The 18,687-nt window shown below is 43.1% G+C and overlaps 1 protein-coding gene across 12 annotated transcripts in view; it reads right to left on the bottom strand.

Annotated features, from left to right (window-relative positions):
- vps8 (VPS8 subunit of CORVET complex) overlaps positions 1 to 18,687 on the bottom strand; it is a 957,961-nt gene that overhangs the window by 690,275 nt on the left and 248,999 nt on the right. For all 12 annotated transcript variants that reach the window (XM_085985671.1, XM_085985669.1, XM_085985662.1 and 9 more), the window contains 2 exons: positions 17,771 to 17,890; positions 8,999 to 9,070 (listed from right to left, as the gene is read on the bottom strand). In XM_085985671.1, coding sequence (XP_085841797.1) covers positions 8,999 to 9,070; positions 17,771 to 17,890 — 192 coding nt within the window. The remainder of the gene's footprint in view (positions 1 to 8,998; positions 9,071 to 17,770; positions 17,891 to 18,687) is intronic.

The raw sequence follows: 18,687 nt of genomic DNA, 5'->3' as shown, positions 1-18,687 counted from the left end.
TAGATCACTTGATAAAACACAAACAATAGAAGTTCTTCCAGAGATAGTCAGTTCCAAAGTTCAACTAGTGAAAACCATTTGCGCTTGTGCTTCTAAATGTTCACCGGGTTAGTGTAGTGAATGGCAGTGAGATTGATTATCAATAGACGAGCGGTACATAACCATCACTTGAACTTTGTGCTTTAGAATTTTCATCCCACAAGACTGTTTTTACTTTTCATTTGCATTATTTGAATGGCTAGAAAAATGGAAGCAATAATGTTTCCATTTGAACCTTATTGTGAAATTCCTATTTGAAAAATAGAGCATTTGAAGTAGTTTTGTTTGGTCTCACATACTCATATCCAAACTCCCCCCGAAGAAAAATCCTGCCAGGTTTCATCAGTGCCAGTCAGCTGTATTGATGAAATACTTTTTTTCCAACTTCTAGAACTTTCCAGTCAACAGCTTTTTTCAAATAATTTTGCAAAACATGAGGGCAAATTTCAAAAGCATAATTGAGATAAAATTTATGTTGAGTTGTTTTTTTTAAATCAGGGAGAGTGAGGAAAAAAATGACAGTATGCTAATTATACACCTGTTGTAGTTTTTGTTCTGTATCTAAAAACTTCAAAAAGGGGTGGGGAGAAAGGGCATTAGCGAGTGAGAGACAAGATTGGAAAGAGAAAAAGGCAGAAGAGGGAAGAGGGGAGAAGACGGAGGAGAGGGTGAGAGCAAAGAGGCGGCCTCCCACTACCGACTCATGGGGGTAGCAAATGGGAGCGGGTGGAGGGTTAAAGGTAATGCAGGTGACAACAGAACAAGGGACAGGAGAGGATTTGGGTGTTGATCAGGTACTTCAAGATCGATGAGGTAGGAAGGGAAGGGAGGGGCTGTAGGAAAGTGAAGGTGTACATGGGAATGGGAAAGGATAGTAGACGTGATGGGAACAAAGAGGTGCGGAGAGTTGTGAATGATTGGAGTAGGGGATGCGAATGGAGCGGCTGAGGGCAACATTTTCCCTGAAACCCCCAAATATAGTCTGCAGCTGTAGGTGGTTCCTTTTCCCACCACACCCGGTCATACCACCCATCACCACTCACTAAAACAAGGAAAGAAGGGGGAGAAGCATAAGAGGATAGGGAGAGAAACAGAGTTAAACAGAGAAAAAAAAACAAGAAACAAAAGGAATAAAGACAGAAACATAGAAGATGGGAGCAGGAGTAGGCCATTCGGCCCCTCGAGCCTGCTCCACCATTCAATGCGATCATGGCTGATCATCCAAATTCAGTACCCTGTCCCTGCTTTCTCCCCATATCCCTTGATCCCTTTAGCCTTAAGAAATATATCTAATCCTTCTTGAATATATTTAATGAATTGGCCTCAACTGTCTTCTGTGGTAGAGAATTCCACAGGTTCACCACTCTCTGGGTGAAGAAATTCCTCCTCATCTCAGTCCTAAATGGCTTACCCCTTATCCTTAGACTGTGACCCCTGGTTCTGGACTCCCCCGCCATCGGGAACAGCCTTCCTGCATCTAGTCTGTCTAGTCCTGTTAGAATTTTATACGGTTCAATGAGATCCCCTCTCATTCTTCTAAACTCTAGCGAATATAAGCCTAATCGATCCAATCTCTCTTCATACGTCATTCCTGCCATCCCAGGTATCAGTCTGGTGAATCTTCACTGCACTCCCTCCATGGCAAGAACATCCTTCCTCAGATAAGGAAGAGCAACAACAACACAAACCCGAGACAACTTACCATATGCAACGCCACAGTAGACTGGCTAGTAATATATTAAAAATCTTATATTTGTGTACACTTTGTCAACTTTACAATTATAAACTCCAAAGTCTCCATTTATAATGAAAATTGCCCATTGTAAACTCATCAGGTTGAAACTTAAAAAGGAGAAAATGTGTGACTTGAAACTTGGGGCTTAATTACATCTGTGTACCCTAGTCCAATGATTGCCTGCGCCCTATATTACCGAAAGGCTGTGTGAGTAAGAGAGAGAGAGATATAAGTTACACTGTACTAATGCCATAAGCTGAGAGAGCGAGAGCGAGAGCATGCATACGTAGGAGTTAGCAGGAAGGTGAGGGGATAGGGGAAAGAATGGGTACCATGACTGAGCAGAAGCACAAGTGCTGGGGTAGGGGATGAGAATGCAGCCACGTAGGGACACATTATACAGCATCACCCAACCCAAATACAGCCTGCAACCACTGATGGCTCCTTTCGCCATCACACCAACCAACAAGACAAACAGAGATAAGCAAAAAGTTGAGAGAGAGATAGAAGCAGAAGAGGAATAACAGAGAGAAACAGCAAAATGAAGACATCAGAGAGAGACATATGCCTAGAAATTTGGGTACTTACCACATATTTCTTGAAAAAAAATGGCTGCCACCTCACTTCTGCCTGCCATTTTGGTGAGGGCCATAGCGCTGGCGTTAGCAGATTGGCCCTACAAATGCAAAACAGCAGAGCGTGACGCCAGTCGTCGTTGTGTTAAGTCCGCGTTGCACACTCTGCAAACTTGGACCTTTGTGCTGATTTTAACACTGAGTCATAAGATCGGTCAGAAAAGCGAGCGTGGAGCAGGAAGAGAGATTCAAGCTGTTCCAGTATGGCTACAACACTGGCATCAACCTGATAATGTGGAAAACTGCCCAAGTATGTCCTGTCCACAAAAAGGACAAATCCAATCCGGCTCCATCAGTTTACTCTCAAACATCAGCAAAGTGATGGAAGGTGTCGTTGACAGTGCTATCAAGCGACACTTAATCACCAATAACCTGCTCACCGATGCTCAGTTCGGATTCCAGCAGGACCACTTGGCTCCAAACCTCATTACAGCCATAGTCCAAACATGGACAAAAGAGCTGAATTCCAGAGGTGAGGCGAGACTGACTGCCCTCGACATCAAGGCAGCATTTGACCGAGTGTGGCATCAAGGAGCCCTCGTAAAATTGAAGTCAATGGGAATCAAGGGGAACATTCTTCACTGGCTGGAGTCCTACCTAGCACAAAGGAAGATGGTTGCGGTTGTTGGAGGTCAATCATCTCAGCCCCAGGACATCGCAGCAGGAGTTCCTCAGGACAGTATCCTAGGCCCAACCACTTTCAGCTGCATCATCAATGACCTTCCCTCCATCATAAGTTCAGAAATGGGGATGTTCATTGATGGTTGCACAGTGTTGAGTTCCATTTCGCAACTCCTCATATAATGAAGCAGTCCATGCTCGCTTGCAACAAGACCTGGACGACATTCAGGCTTGGGCTGATAAGTGACAAGTAACATTCGCGCCACACAAGTGTCAAGCAATGGCTATCTCCAACAAGCGAGTGTCTAGCCTTCACCCCATGACATTCAACGGCATTACCATCACCAAATCTCCACCATCAACATTCTGGGGGTCACCATTGACCAGAAACTTAACCTGACCAGCCACATAAATACTGTGGCTACAAGAGCAGGTCAGAGGCTGGGAATTCTGTAACGAGTGTCTCACTTCCTGACTCCCCAAAGCTTTTACACCCTCTACAGGGCACAAATCAGGAGTGTGATGGAATACTCTCCACTTGCCTGGATGATTGCAACTCCAACCATATCTAGAAACTTGACTCCATCCAGGACAAAGCAGCCCGCTTGATTGGCACCCCATCCACCAAATTAAACAGTCACTCCCTCCACCACTGGCGCACCGTGCTGCAGTGTGTACCATCTACAAGAGACACTGCAGCAATTTGCCAAGGCTTCTTCAACCAAGGCACCTCCCAAACCTGCGACCTCTACCACCTAGAAGGAAAAGCGCAGCAGGCACATGACGTATGAAGAGAGATTGGGTCGATTGGGCTTGTATTCGCTAGAGTTTAGAGGGGATCTCATTGAAACTTATAAAATTCTAACAGGACTAGACAGGCTAGATGCAGGAAGGATGTTCCCGATGGCGGGGGAGTCCAGAACCAGGGGTCACAGTCTAAGGATAAGGGGCAAGCCATTTAGGACTGCGTTGAGGAGGAATTTCTTCACCCAGAGAGTGGTGAACCTGTGGAATTCTCTACCACAGAAGGCAGTTGAAGCCAATTCATTAAATATATTCAAGAAGGAGTTAGATATATTTCTTAAGGCTAAAGGGATCAAGGGATATAGGGAGAAAGCAGGGACAGGGTACTGAATTTGGATGATCAGCCATGATCTCATTAAATGGGGGAACAGGCTCGAGGGGCCGAATGGCCTACTCCTATCTTCTATGTTTCTATGGAACACCATCACCTGCAAGTTCCCCTCCAAGTCACACACCATCGCCGTTCCTTCATCGTCAATGGGTCAAAATCCTGGAACTCGCTCTCTTAACAGCACTATCGGAGTACCTTCACCACACGGACTGCAGCCATTCAAGAAGGCAGCTCACCACCACCTTCTCAAGGGCAATTAGGGATGGGCAATAAATGCTAGCTTTGCCAGCGATGCCCACATCCCAGGAACGAATAAAGAAAGATGCTGTCAGCGCTACTTAAAGGGACACACGCATCTTTCAGCCAAGTTTGTATTTAAGCTTTTGGAATGGATTTATTATATTTATTGAAGTAGTGGCTTGGTGCAATAGAAGTTAAAAGTTTTTAAAGTGTGCAGGGAGTGCTGCTGGATGCTTGCAAGGCCTTGGATGGTAAAGGAAGGCCTCAGAAATGAGGAAGAAAATGCTGGAAATACTCAGCAGGTCAGGCAGCATCCGTGGAGAGAGAAACAGTTCACATCTCAGGTCAAGATGCTGCCTGAGCGCCTGAGTATTTCCAGCATTTTCTGCTTTTATTTCAGATTTCCAGCATCCGCTCACAGAGGAAAGAGGAAGACGTGGAAGAGGAAGGAAGGATGCAACCCAGATAGCCCCTTTCTGGCCGCGATATCCAGGATGGAATCATCCACCTGCGTACCAGTAACCACAACCCCAATTGCCCTTTCAACATTTGTCCTTTTGGCCACGATGCTGAAATAAAAGCCATCACAAAGGCAAACTTTCCAATCCAACTTATACATCGATCCTTCCAATATGACAACAAGAAATCAACTAATCATCCTTGTGTATGCCCTTAGTGACCGTCTTATATGTGCCTTTGCCTATTCTACTGACGTCACAGTGTGCTACCTCAGTGGTTGCAGCATGGCTGGTGGAAGGCTGATGACTTTCAGTAGGGGACGCTGCAGATGGCCTTGCCAGACGACCTCGAGGAGCTTCTGGCTGGGAGTGTCCAATCACGTGACGCTGTTTCTTCTTCTTAGTATTCTTCTTCACTCTCCTCTCCCTCTTCTTGGTCAACCACTGGCTGGACAGGCTGCATTTCGAGGGTGTGTTAAATGAGGAAGGTACAAAGGTAGATTTGTGCTGAGGGGAAGACGGGAAAGCAAGAGGTGCATGCCAGAAGGAGGATAACGTATGCGGGTACCAACATCTTGTATCCTTTCAGCCCCGCCGCTGGCCAAGGGCTCAGCCATGCCCCTGCCAAGAATGGCCAGCACCGCCTCCCCAAGAGGGTGAGGTGAAGCTAGGAATGGGAGGTGTGCCTCAGATTTGGTACAGATTGTTGGTAGGTGAGTGATATGGGGTGGGGAGAGAATCGTGCAATGAGCAGTACGTGAGGCTAGTGGTGCAGTTGGTAGGAGAAGGCTTTTAACGATCCATTCACCAACCTTGGCCACTGGACTGAGGTCATGAAGCTTCTTTGGACACTGGAACCAGGTGATGGGGCGGCACTCCTGGCAGTGACAACCTCAGTGATCTGGTGCCACATTGTTCTTTCTAGAGGGCCTCCTGGCCCCTGTGGGTAGAGGACCTCTCTTGCAGTGTTGACCCTCTGCACAAAGTTGGAGTGCTGTGTGCAAGACCTTTCCCTGGCTTGTTGAGCCATTTGTGTTAGTTGTGAAGCACTTTAACCATTTTTTTTTTTTTAGGTGTGGAAGACAATTCAACTTTTAAGAACTGAAGACTGTCATTTGGGAATTATTTTTAATGGTTTTTCTTCAGAAGGCAGTTGAGCTCCAAGGGCTAAAAACTGCCTATTTTTAACTTTTTTTTCATTTTAGAAAGCAGTTCCCCTTTAAGGGACTAACACTGCTTTCTAAAATGGCAAGCTAGCTTTACGATAACGCTGTTCTTGCTCCAAGGATGCCAGGGCCACGTTACATTGGGCCGCCTGCTGAGAGTAGCGCCCAAAAACCAGCCTTACACGGTAAGTTTAGCACTGTGCTAATGTTAAACAGCAGGTAGCCCCAAAATACCAGGGCTGCCTGCATGATAAATTCGGGTGGTCATTAACTGCGGCCCGCGGTGGCACCAGCAGCTTTTCAGCGCTCTGGAATTTTTAACCCTATATTATCTGACTTGCCATGTGTAATGCCACTGGAGATCAACTAATAATACATATCATTTAATTGATCGCGTATGGCTTTATTTATGGGAAGTCAGTAGATATGTTGCTTTCAAAGGAGGTGCAGGATTTGTAAACATGTGGTGGGGTGCAGGAGCATTTAACGGCACAGGAGAAGTAAGCAGTTGTGGGAGGGCAAGTAGTGAGTAGCTTTGAGAGAGCTGCAAGTAGCTGAGGAGGAAAGCAGGGTGGGTAGTATGAACCTGGTGTAGAGAAGTGAAGAGTGAAATGGCAGGGAAGGGTAATCAGTACTTAGGGAGAAGGAGATCAAATACTAAGGGTTTATGTATGATTTTATCAGTTGAATTTCAGGTCTGGTAGAATATGAGTGTTTGCATAATTACCAGTCAATTGGAATAGTTATAGATTGCGTGATCTTTTTATATTTCAGCATATCAAAAAGTGAGATACTAGAGTGATTGACATTAAGTGCATGTAAACGCATTGTTTTAATTCATTATAAAGCTCTAGTTAGACCGCATCTGGAGTACTGCATTCAGTCCTGGGCAGCCTTCAGGAAAGATATATTGGCCTTGAAGCGGGTGTAGAGCAGATTCGTCAGATTGATGCCAGGGCTTAGAGGATTAAATTATGAGGATAGGTTGTGACGTAATAAAACTCACTATGCACTTGGTTCGAGTATAAAGCAAGGCTTTAAGCAACTTGTTTCAAAACATGGAGGTCTTGTTATCTTTCACTAGTTCCTGTTTACACAATGTCCTGGGCAAGCTGGGCCCACGCCCGAGTATTTATACTCCTTGGACAGCACCACCAGCTGGCCGTCCAGTGTTATTTCATGAGTCTTTCTTCATGGATCATAAGATTCATAACAGGTTGCATAGAAGGTATCCCCTTCGAGTATGGAAGATTAAGGGGTGATCGAAGTGAGGTATTTAAGATGATTAAAAGATTGATAGGGTCGATCGAGAGAAACTATTTCCTCTGGTGGGAAGAGTCTAGAACCAGAGCATAATCTTAAAATTAAAGTTAGGCCGTACAGGGATAATGTCAGGAAGCACTTCTTCAGGCAAAGAGTAATGGAAATCTGGAACTCACTCCCCCAAAAACCTGTTGAGGCTGGGGGGTCAACTGAAAATTTAAAAACTGAGATCCACAGAATTTTGTTAGACAAGGGTATTAAGGAATATGGAACCAAGGCGAGTAGAAAGAGTTAAGCTGCAGATCAATCATGATCTAAGTGAATGGTGGAATAGGGTAGAGGGGTTGAATGGCCTCCTCCTGTTGCTATAAGTAATTTCTCATCCATGGCATTACTCGTATGCAGTTTGAGGAGACAATGCTTTTTAAGGAATTGGATCTTCCGTGGCAATCCACTCGGTAAGTGAAAAGCTATGTTGGTTGAGACAGGCTTATGATTTAGGAAGGTGCGTGGGAGAAATTAATGTGAATCAAATAGTAATGGGGAGAGTAGTGAGTAGATGAAAAGGAATAAGGATTTGGGAGTAATGGGTATTTTCTAACCAATAAAACACAGGTGACTGTGATCTAAAGCTTTTGTACAACCCGAATTTAATTCAGTTGCTTTTTGTTTGGATCAACAAAATAACCTTGAATTATTTGACAGCATGAAAAAGATGTGAGGAAAGACACTTTTTCCTGTATCTTTTTCTATGTGAGAGAAATATCTTTCCCTGAAGTAAAAATCAAGTATTTATTATTTAAATCTGAAGATTTTAAAATTTATTTTGCATCTTTTCTGGCAGCTCTAACTATCCAGTCCATGAATCATGCACATTCCTCAGATAACAGTACGAAACTTATACATATGTATGTTCCCAACTTTTTAAACATAAAATTACCTCTGGCACAGAGGGTTGGAAGTAAAAATTAAGGGCTTAGTTTGAATGTGAATCTATCCTTAGAATAAAACTGTTGAAATTCATTCTCCAGCTGGTTTTCAAATTATTTGGAGAAACAAAGACCCCACTCAGACATTCTATTACAGTTTAATGAAAGAATCTTCAAGTTTTACAGAGAATTGTCCTGATGTGCACTGGGAAATTCTGCAGTCTCGACATGTTCAGACTGCAACATCCAGGGAGTTGCATGCTCAGAGTAAAAGCTGTCAGGAAAAGCATCACGTGCGAGCCCAAGTTTTTGTGAGAAGGCCATGCCTTCAAATAAAACCATTAATAAAAAAAAGGTACTCAGACACAAAAATAATTTTAAGTTTAATCATGTTATTGTGAAATACAAATGTTTTTATCCTTATTGCATTATAAACCTCATTTTACACGTTAGAAATTTTAGTCAGAGGGAAAAATGACAGCTTAAAGGATTCAACTGGTCAAGGAGAACTGGTGTGATGAGATACAAGATCACCTTTCAATTTTTTGGTGCTTTGTGCGTACCCTCCCAACTATTGGGTTAGAAACAAAATAATCTAGCTGCAATTTCTGAGGCAAAAACCACAGTTTACAGCAGCAATGAAAGTTAAGATGCATTTTATTTGACAGAAACAGCATGATACTGTTATAATGAAATGATAATTTACACCATAGTTGATTATTAAAGGACCAAACAATTGAGGAAGCTGTTGTTGAGATTTTGTCAAAGAATTCTTACCGTGAGTAAGATGTCCACAATCCTCTGCTGATGTTCCACTGCTTGTTTATCATTTCTAAAGTCTTCAAATGTCTAATTAAAACAAGACACATCATTCAAATTTCATTGAAATGTATCTGTTACATACAAACTTGAATTTATGGAGATTTTTGGAAGAAGAAATAAGGGAAAAGTAAACTTTCCTTCTTTATGATTTTTATACTACACCCCTTTAAGGGTTTCTCATTGCATCTTAATCTCCTCTAGCCAGGAGAAAAATGGTCTCAGTGGCAGATATCTCCACAACTATCAACATTGCTCCATAATTGACAGAAGTAACACTATAAAATGGCAGAGATAGGCTTTGCCAGCCTTTCAAATTAGATGAAACCCAACCATTATTATTCACAAATTTGGGGAAAAAATAAACTGACATCAGAAATAGACGTTATTTTCAAATAAAAATTGTAAGGAAGTTAACCTGCACTAGAATACCATACATATTATAATTTAAGGTATTACATCATGGGACCCAAGGGTAGCCCTTTCATCTGAGCCTCCTGTGGTTTTTCTTTACTGGCTCTTAATACTAATTAAAAAAATTCTAGATACTGAATGCATATTTGAACTCATTTTAATATGTAACGAGCAATTGCTTGTGATGGGAAAGCAATCTGCAATGGCTACACAATTCAGATCGTTTAAACCTAAATATACTGTTTCTAAATAGATTTTTCTACCGGCTGTTAGTATTTAATCCATTTCTTGTAATCTACCATTAAAAACAACGGGGTAGAGTTTCTGCTTTGGATGCAATCGGGAAATTGCTCCCAAAGTGCATTTAAAATTGCACTGGTTAGGTTACAGTTCAGGTTTCCACTAAAATTCATTTGTATAATGACAAACGTAAAATCTTCCATGAACCAGCGCAATTGGCAGCATAAGAGAACGTAATTATTTCTTTTTTACTTTCCATTAAAAACATTTGAGCGGTAACTGGGTGCAGTTTTAGTCATACAGCTGAAAATGCGTTCATCGCCAAAAATAATCATTCCTACGAAGGGTGTCCAGTCCTCCACCTGCGAGTAACCTGATTTAAAATTACTGAAAATTACTTTTAAAAATATACTGAACCGTTTAATAGGTGTACACTACTAGTCAGTTCCAAATATTTTTTGTATGAAAAAACTTTCAAAACATGCCTACAAGTGCCTGTGTGTCTAAGAAAATGACCACAATTTCAAGAGCCTTCCCAAACCAGTGGAATCTTGCACTTTCGGCTGTGGGCAGGGCCTGATCCAGACGTATTGAGTCTTGCACCAGCATAAAAGATCACAGAAAAAAAAACTTAAGGTGTTTCGGGCATAACCCATTTCCGATTAAAATTCCCTGACTTTCTGCACTGGATCGGCTGACTGCTGGAATCTGGGCACAAAACTGGAGGAAATAAGCGGAAACTCTACCCCAATGAGCTTGTAACATGACTGTAAAATGTAAATCAGTATAAATGTCAACAAATCACATTTTGTTGAATTTACCAGTCTCATACTTTGCAAGTTTAGAGGGGTGTTTCTTTAATTAAAAACTTAACATTTAAAAATAAATCCTGAATTGGCACTGAAAATATCATCAGGTTTAACCTGTACTATTTATAACAAGGTGAATAAATTCAGCCTTGCTCTTTACATCCACTGTTCAAGTTGAGGCATCATTCAGGGGAAAGCACATTGGAAAAGAGAAAATCATTACAATCTTGGCCAAGTTCCAAGCTGTCTGTAAACTAAAGCAGCTTAACAATTCATACCTGGCCATCTTTGGAAAGATTTCAGAAACACATAAGTGCATGGCAAAAAAACTGAAAAGTCAATGGAAAAAAAATCAGAAGAGTAAAGGGTGGTTGGTCGGACATTGGCCGTTATACACAATCACCAAAGGTTAAAATAACTCCCATAGTGTTCAGTTAAGATTACAAGGGAACCATATAGTTACGCCTGTGGGTTATGCTATCGAGTTAGATATTGGAGAGTATGGATACACTCCTAAATGCAAGATATGCAGAGCGCTTACAGGACTGACCAGCATCACTGAAGTCGAGCAAATATCTAAGACAGACCTGAAATTTGCAACAAACACTATCACATCCTAAAGGGCATCCCAAAGCACCTCACAGCCATCAATTTCATGTTCTGTTGTCAGCAGTGGTTGTCAATGCAGACACCAAGGGCTGGATTTTCCCTGCGGAGGTGGGATGGCGGCGGGAGAGCTGGTTGGCGGTTTCCGGTCCCGCTCCCATCTGCAGCAGCTTCCTTCTAAAATATTTCCGTAGATTGGCCTTGTTAAGCCCGCCCTGCGGGGTTCCTGGCCAATTAACAGAAAATGGGTCTGATGACGTCATTTGATGTCACGTCATCAGCCGGTTTCCTTAAAGGGACAAAGGCCACATTGATTTTGAAAGTTCTGCTATCAGTGTTCTACAGCATTGAGGTGCTGCAAACACCGATAAGCACTGCACAAAGGTGCACGTCTACACCCAGGCTCACGCATGACTCCCTCCATATGCTTATGGAGGGAGCCACAGCACACGGAGATTCTCTTTCCTTCCAATGGATGGAAGAGACCTCCCCAGGAGATCAACGCAGTCTGGTTGCACATTGCACAGGAGGACATAAGCAGGGATATCGTCAGGAGTGCCCGACTGCAGTGGCACCAGCCTTTCAATGATCTCAGTAGATCACAAAATGTTACTGCAAACCACACTCAAACTCACCCTGCTGTGCCATTCATCGCATCCCCATCACTCTGCCTTCCATACCTTACTCCTGCACATTCTTACTCACACCAACTTACCTTACACCTCCACACATCCCTCTCTATCCACATTATCACTTCCCCATTTCACTAGCCACCCCTCACACTCACCCTCATTCTACTGCAAGCATACCAACTAACAACACACAAGGGTAGGCACTTGAGAGGTTTAGACAATGTTCAGTTGAAGTTTCTGGTAATGTGTTGTCAAACAGTGAAATCTATATTTTCCAATGGAATTTGAATGGAATGGTTTGGACATTATAGGGATGCTTCACGGTGCTGGTATGGGATGGTGTCAACCTAGCGCATCATGTGGCAGCCAGCGTGTACAGCGTCAAGTGAAGAAAATCTGGCCATGGTGATGCCATTGCTGGCCTCCCGGGCAACAATGTTGTCAGGGGCTGATGCCCTGTGTCCTGTGCAGCATCAGGTTGGTGATGTTGGTGTGCCTGGTGATGTTGGTGTAGGGGCTGATCGTGGAAGGATTCAGAGGTCCAAGGTGTGATTTTTTCCAAAGGCACCGATGTTGCTGGAATAGATGGGAGCTACAGGCGAGAGGACAGAAGCGATCTGTCAATGGTGAGAGGTTGTTCCAATGAGGTGGCACTGGATATACATTTGGCTCTAAACACTTGCAAGCTAAAGGAATCTCTACATGTCTTACAAATGCAGTAACTAACAGTTTCTGAGCTCTGAAACATGGCATCCTTTATACCACTTCTGCAGTTGTCAGGTTATCAGATAAATCAAAGCAGACTCAACTCACGACAGGGTGGGCTGGCATGTTACCCGATCAGCGGGTAACCCCTGGGGAAGCATGTAAAATTACAAGGTAGGCTCAAAATAGCATTAAATTGGCTGTTCACAAGCCATTTAATTATAGAAATTGTCTCCCCCCGCCACTTGATGTCGGGTCAGTTTTGCGCAGAGACCCGACGCCTGAGAGACTCGCTTGGAGACGGGTTGACAGCAGGTTTCCTACCCGCTGTCAATCTTTGCTATTTTGTCAGCGGACCTGCCTCCAAACCCGGACAACATCCAGCCCCAAGTATCAGTGCATTGTATGGTTTAGATGCTTGACAATGTTTACAAGTTGATTGATAGTTATGATGGTATAATTTATTATTGGGAAGCAATCATCACTTTTGTACGCTAATAAGCACACAGCAGAATTTCAAGTATGTACGTTTAATAAAGCAGTGGAGCATGAAATTATTTTAACCCATTTTAGCTTCCTTGTAACATTTTAATTCACTATACCATTTTTCTGAATTAGTATTCTGTCACACTAGCATCACTACACAACAATATGTACTTAGGCATAATTACAGTGGTACAATTAGCAAGATGTTTGGCATTTAGCAAATGTGGGAGCACAGACTACAGTCAAAGTAAAACTAATCTCTGATTTCTGTTCAAATCAAGGGCTATGTATATCTTCATGTTTCAGCCTTTGCATGAAAATTATTTACTTTGTAACTGTTAAGGGAAAGGATTTCTATATTAAAAAAACCAATCAATTTGGAAACCTAAATGGTGAATTACAATAAAATTGAGACATACAAAACTATTGTTAAACTCGAAAAAACTTAAAATACTGCAAGGAGAATGAACGAGACTAGGTACAGCTATTTTACTTTAACAGCTAAATAATCCTATCCTACCAGCAGCAAGCAAACATTAAAATAACCAAACTTAGATTTCATGCACTCCAACTAGCAGAGGAAATTAGAATCTGCTTAATTTAATGTGCATAATGCTGCTGATACTCTTTTCCACTGCTACCTATGATTTGAAAACAAAAAATGAACATAAAATGTTTATTCTGGCAATGCCTCAATTTTAAAATTCTCATCCTGGTTTTCAAATCCCTCCATGGCTTCAGCCCTCCCCACCTCTGCGATCTCCTCCAGCCCTACAACCCTCTGAGATCTCTGCACCCCTCCAATTCTGGCCCCTTGAGCATCTCTGATTATAATCGCTCCACCACTGCCGGCCGTGCCTTCAGATGCCGAGGCCCTAAGCTCTGGAATTCCCTCCCTAAACCTCTCTGCATCTCTCCCCCTCCTTTAAGACACTACTTAAAACCTACCTCTCTGACCAAGCTTTTGGTCATCTGTCCTAATATCTCATGTGGCTTGGTGTTAAATATTATTTGATAATGCTCCCGTGAAGTACTTTGGGACGTTTTACTACACTAAAGGTGCTATATAAATGCAAGTTGTTGTTATACACAGTTAACTCTGACTGAAAGTAAAACTGTAGGCATTAAAAAGGCAATGCCATCAATTATCTACCTGACAGAGCCTGAATGATATCAGGGGCCCAATACACATCACCCCCCAGCCACTCAAGACCTACTTAATTCCCACCCAAATGTGTCTGGGTCCAAATGACATGGGTAGGACGCAGTCCTACTGTATTTCACAGATTACAAAATAGACCTAAAAACTAAAGAAAGATTGGCTTATCAGCCACTGCAATAATGATTTCAAAACAATTTAAGGGATCCAGTGGGGTTAAGCTTAGAAGAACAGATCTTTTTAAACTTGTGGCTTAAGTTTTATCATTTATTTTAAGCACCAAGTGGCACTGTTAGATTGATATCCTGTCATTTTTGTTTCATGCCATTAGAGGCCTAGGATAAATATAATGGATCTTAAGCAACTTGTAAGTTTTAGGTGCAAGTTGAATCCTGTGATTAAACAAGTAGGCTAGAGTCCCCAAGAGTAGATATTTGACAGGATCTGTCGAAGGAATGGATTACAATCTTGTCCATACTTTATATTTTCCATCATATTTCATACCTCTCATGGGGGCCTGGTATTGTCAGTTAAATGCAAGGAAATACATCGGAGAAGAACATGCTTCAGAGCTAACACGGTCTTTAGATTTAGGGTAGTGATAATACAGTTCACTCACAATAGTCTGTGAACTATTTTCAACCTACTTCCCTTCACTTGTGGCCATCAGCAGATTTACTGTTCTGGGTCTCTGAACCTCCGTTTGCAGCCTGCCAGACTGTAAACATGTTGGGCTCGAATTTCCAAGCCCCGTGGGGCAGGTTTGGAGGCGGGAGTGGTGGGAAAATTGCAGAATCGGGGGGCACGAACCCATCCCGTCCCCAACCCGCCTCCATGCCCATGTCCCAGGAGGCGGGTATCCGACCTGTGCTGGGAGCCATCACCCCGAGGCGGGAAGGGGATTAGTGTCAATTAACTGCCTGTTAACAGGCAGTTTTTTGCCTAATCCCTATTTTTAGCCCTGAAGTGTGGGCTTCCTGACGGTTCCGAACCACGCCAAGTTAGCGAGGCGGACCGTCGGTCTGAAGGGGTCGAGATGTCCGTTGTGCAGGTGAGTGATGGGTGCATGTGTGCAGAGGTAAGTTTGAGGGGTAAGTGTAAAGTGTTTTAATAAGTTTTACTTACCTTTACTTTCTCCTGCAAGCTTCCTCCCTTCAGTTCTCGGGAGTCCCTCAGTTCACCGGCACAGAAAGCAGAATGGCCGCTGAAATGTCAAAATCTGCAGCATTCTGCTTTCTGGTCTGGAGAGATCTCTAACTGAGTCTGAGTAGAAGGACTCAAGTTAGAAGACAGATTGTCAGTGTTTGACAGCTTCACAGAGCTGTCAAACGCTGATTTTTCATCTGTCAAAAGCTCTTGACAGAAGAAATGTCAATCACTGACGTCACCAGTAACCAGGTGTCCCTTAATTGGCCTGCTGAACCCACTGGGCGGGATTAACAAGGTCAATCAAGGGAAAATAGCGTAGGTTGGCCACAAGTCGATGGAGGCGGGACTATAACCAAAAAAGTGGGAGTCCCGCCTCCATTGACAAAATCCAGCCCATTGAGTAAATTGGAATTAGTATTACCACTCCTCCTCTCATGGCTGAGCAAAGGTGAAGGCGCGGCAATTAGGAGGCAAGATTATCCCAACTTCCAAAACACCTGGTTAAAGTCAAACTGTTAGTCTTATTCTTTTCTTCCTCCTCTTCCTGTGGGGAAATGCCTGGCATCCAGTTGGCATAGGCCTCTGTCAGTTGTTCCATATTGCAGTATTCAGAGAGTGGTCCTCAAACAAGACAAGGATTAACACTGGCCTAGAAATTAGATCATACTGCACCCATTTGACAGGCGTTCATTCTGTACTGGAAATGCGCTGCCCACCATATTGGTTAGGGCTCCTCTGTTGGCATCAGGGCAGCATGTGAAGCAGGCATTAGGCCTTTGCATATTCAAATAGGGGGTCTAACGCCTATTTCAGGCTCCCTTTGCAAAATTCGATTGAGACTGATCGCAACATGCACCGTGCATACCAAGGTCAATTTCTTCAGGAGCTTAGCAGCCAAACCAGCGGTCCTTTAGGGGCCTCTGGAGGCTGGCACTGAAAGATAGGTTTCAATTTGTTTTACTTACCTTATTGTGGAGCTGGAGGGAACAGGAGTGCTCTTCCTGGCTCCATGGCTGCCGGCCTCGTCTCGCTCTCTGACTCCCCTGGTGTCTGAGCCAGCCGATCTTGCTGCCCCTGGGGCTGGTAAACTGCCTCTGGGGCTGCGACTATAAGCAAATGAGGCCAGCAGACCGATTTGCCACAGTCCTGCCGCCGGCCTCACTAAGCAATTGTCTGACATCACATATTGTTGACTGAGAACTGAACTAAAGCCAATATAAACTTCTGCTTTTATTAGTCTGTAATCTTATTTGTCTACTCTCTCCCTGTTGCTTCAATTTAAAGCTCAGAATCTGCTTAACCAGTAGGGTGGGATGGCTCAGCTAGTAGATTTTTCCAAAGAGGCCTTCAATTTACCCCTTACCCTCGCATTAGAAAACCCATCAGGAACTGCATGTCTGAGGTATCTGGAAGGGAACAAGATCAGTGGTTCCTCTCTCTCCTTCCCTCACACATCCGGAGAGAGACTAGTAAAATTCCTCTCTCCCGGAGAGTTAAGTTATCTGCGTGTTTTGAGACTGGAACTTGAAATTGTTTCCTCATTGGTGGCTCGGATACTGCAGGTTACTCCCAAAAAGAACACTTAAAGAAAGACTTGCATTTATATAGTGCCTATCACAACCTCAGGATGTCCCAAAGCACATTACAGTCAATGAAGTACTTTTGAAGTGGAGTCACTGTTGTAATGTAGGAAACACGGCAGCCAATTTGCACACAGCAAGCTCCCACAAACAGCAAAGTGATAACAACCAGATAATCTGTTTTTTAGTAATGTTGAGCGAGGGTAAATATTAGCTAAGACCCTGGGGATAACTCCCCTGCTCTTCTTCGAAATAGTGCCATGGGATCGTTTCAAGTCCACCTAAGAGACCAGACATGGCCTGGTTTAACATCTCATCCGAAAGACTTACCTTCCCATAAGAACAAAACCCTGAAATCTGATGGCAAACAGAAGCTCAATTATGTGTGGTTTAGTCAACAAGCATTTAATACCGATGTGCATGGGCTCCCCATATCATTTAGATGGTGCCATAAGCTACAGAGGGTTAAGTCAAAAAGGTCTACCCTCCCGATCACTATTTAGCAGGGTTAGCACCATGTTGAAAAAGTCTGTCCTGGGCTAGGGGAGGTTAAATCAGACAGTCTACCCTTCAGTATGAGGACAGGATTTGGCATGGCTGTGATGGCCTCCAGCATGAAATATCCTACTGACACTCATTGCCTAGACTCTCAAAGAATGGCCACTTTTGCCAACTAATGGAGAACTGCTAGCACCCATAGCAACATAAGCTATCAAGAATCAGAGGGGACAAAGTTGTGTAAAAAAACTGGTGTGAACAGCTCACTTTGTTCATACCTATTCATCCGTTATCAATCTCTACAAATCAGCAGCTCAATTTAATTAAGGACACCTAATTTAATTTCCTCACACTTGTATGCCTAGTGAATTACCAGAAAAGACCATGTATAAAATGTGAACACACTTTTAATGAGACTTTGACTGAAACTGACAAAAGTAAAATTATCTTACCAGTGCCAATACATTAAGGAACTCTCGAGTATCAAAGTGAAGCAGTGTTCTAATCTGAGGGTACAACTCTTCTTCAGAGGCTACTTCAGTCGAGTGTAACCGGATCAGAAATTCAAAGACCTGAATCCACCCCAAAACATAAAAGAAAACACACATATCAAAGAGATGTGAATTAGCATCATCATTCAGGTGTACTTTCACACAGATGCTACATAAAAAGGCTTTTTATTCTCAACAAAGCTTTCAGGACACAATCCATTCAAACATGGCAACTGGGCATTTGTAATGAGCTGCTGTGCATAAAATTGAAGCTCAAAAACCATTAAAAAAAATTCAAACTGACACATTATAGGAAAGATGTGATTGCACTAGAGAGGGTACAGAGATTATTTACGAGGAAGTTGCCAGGACTGGAGAATTTTAGCTATGAGGAAAGGCTGAGTTTGTTTTCTTTGAAGTAGAGGAGGCCGAGGGGAGACTTAATTGAGGTGTATAAAATTATGAGGGGCCTGGATAGAGCAGCTAGGATGGACCTATTTCCCTCAGCAGAGAACTCAATAACCAGGGGGCATAGATTTAAAGTAATTGGTAGAAAGATTAGAGGAGTTGAGGAGAACTTTTTCACCCAGAAGGTAGTTGGGGGGGGGGGGGGGGGGGGGGGTCTCGAACTCACTGCCTGAAAGGGTGGTAGAGGCAGAAACCCTCAACAAATTTAAAAAGTACTTGGATATGCACTTGAAGTACCGTAACCTGCAGGGCTACAGGCCAAGAGCTGAAAGGTGGGATTAGGCTCGATAGCTCTTTTTCAGCTGGCAATGACACGATGGGCCAAATGGCCTCCTTCTGTGGCGTAAATTTCTGTAATAAAAGGGAGGTACACTGTCCTGCATTGCTTGATGATCTTAACTGTGATTAAG

This window comes from Somniosus microcephalus, chromosome 4, assembly GCF_052327205.1.
Source record: "Somniosus microcephalus isolate GS21.2 chromosome 4, FLI_Smic_1.0, whole genome shotgun sequence".
Taxonomy (NCBI): domain Eukaryota; kingdom Metazoa; phylum Chordata; class Chondrichthyes; order Squaliformes; family Somniosidae; genus Somniosus; species Somniosus microcephalus.
Note: the sequence above shows the minus strand (reverse complement) of the source record. Positions and strands in the feature narration are given on the sequence as shown.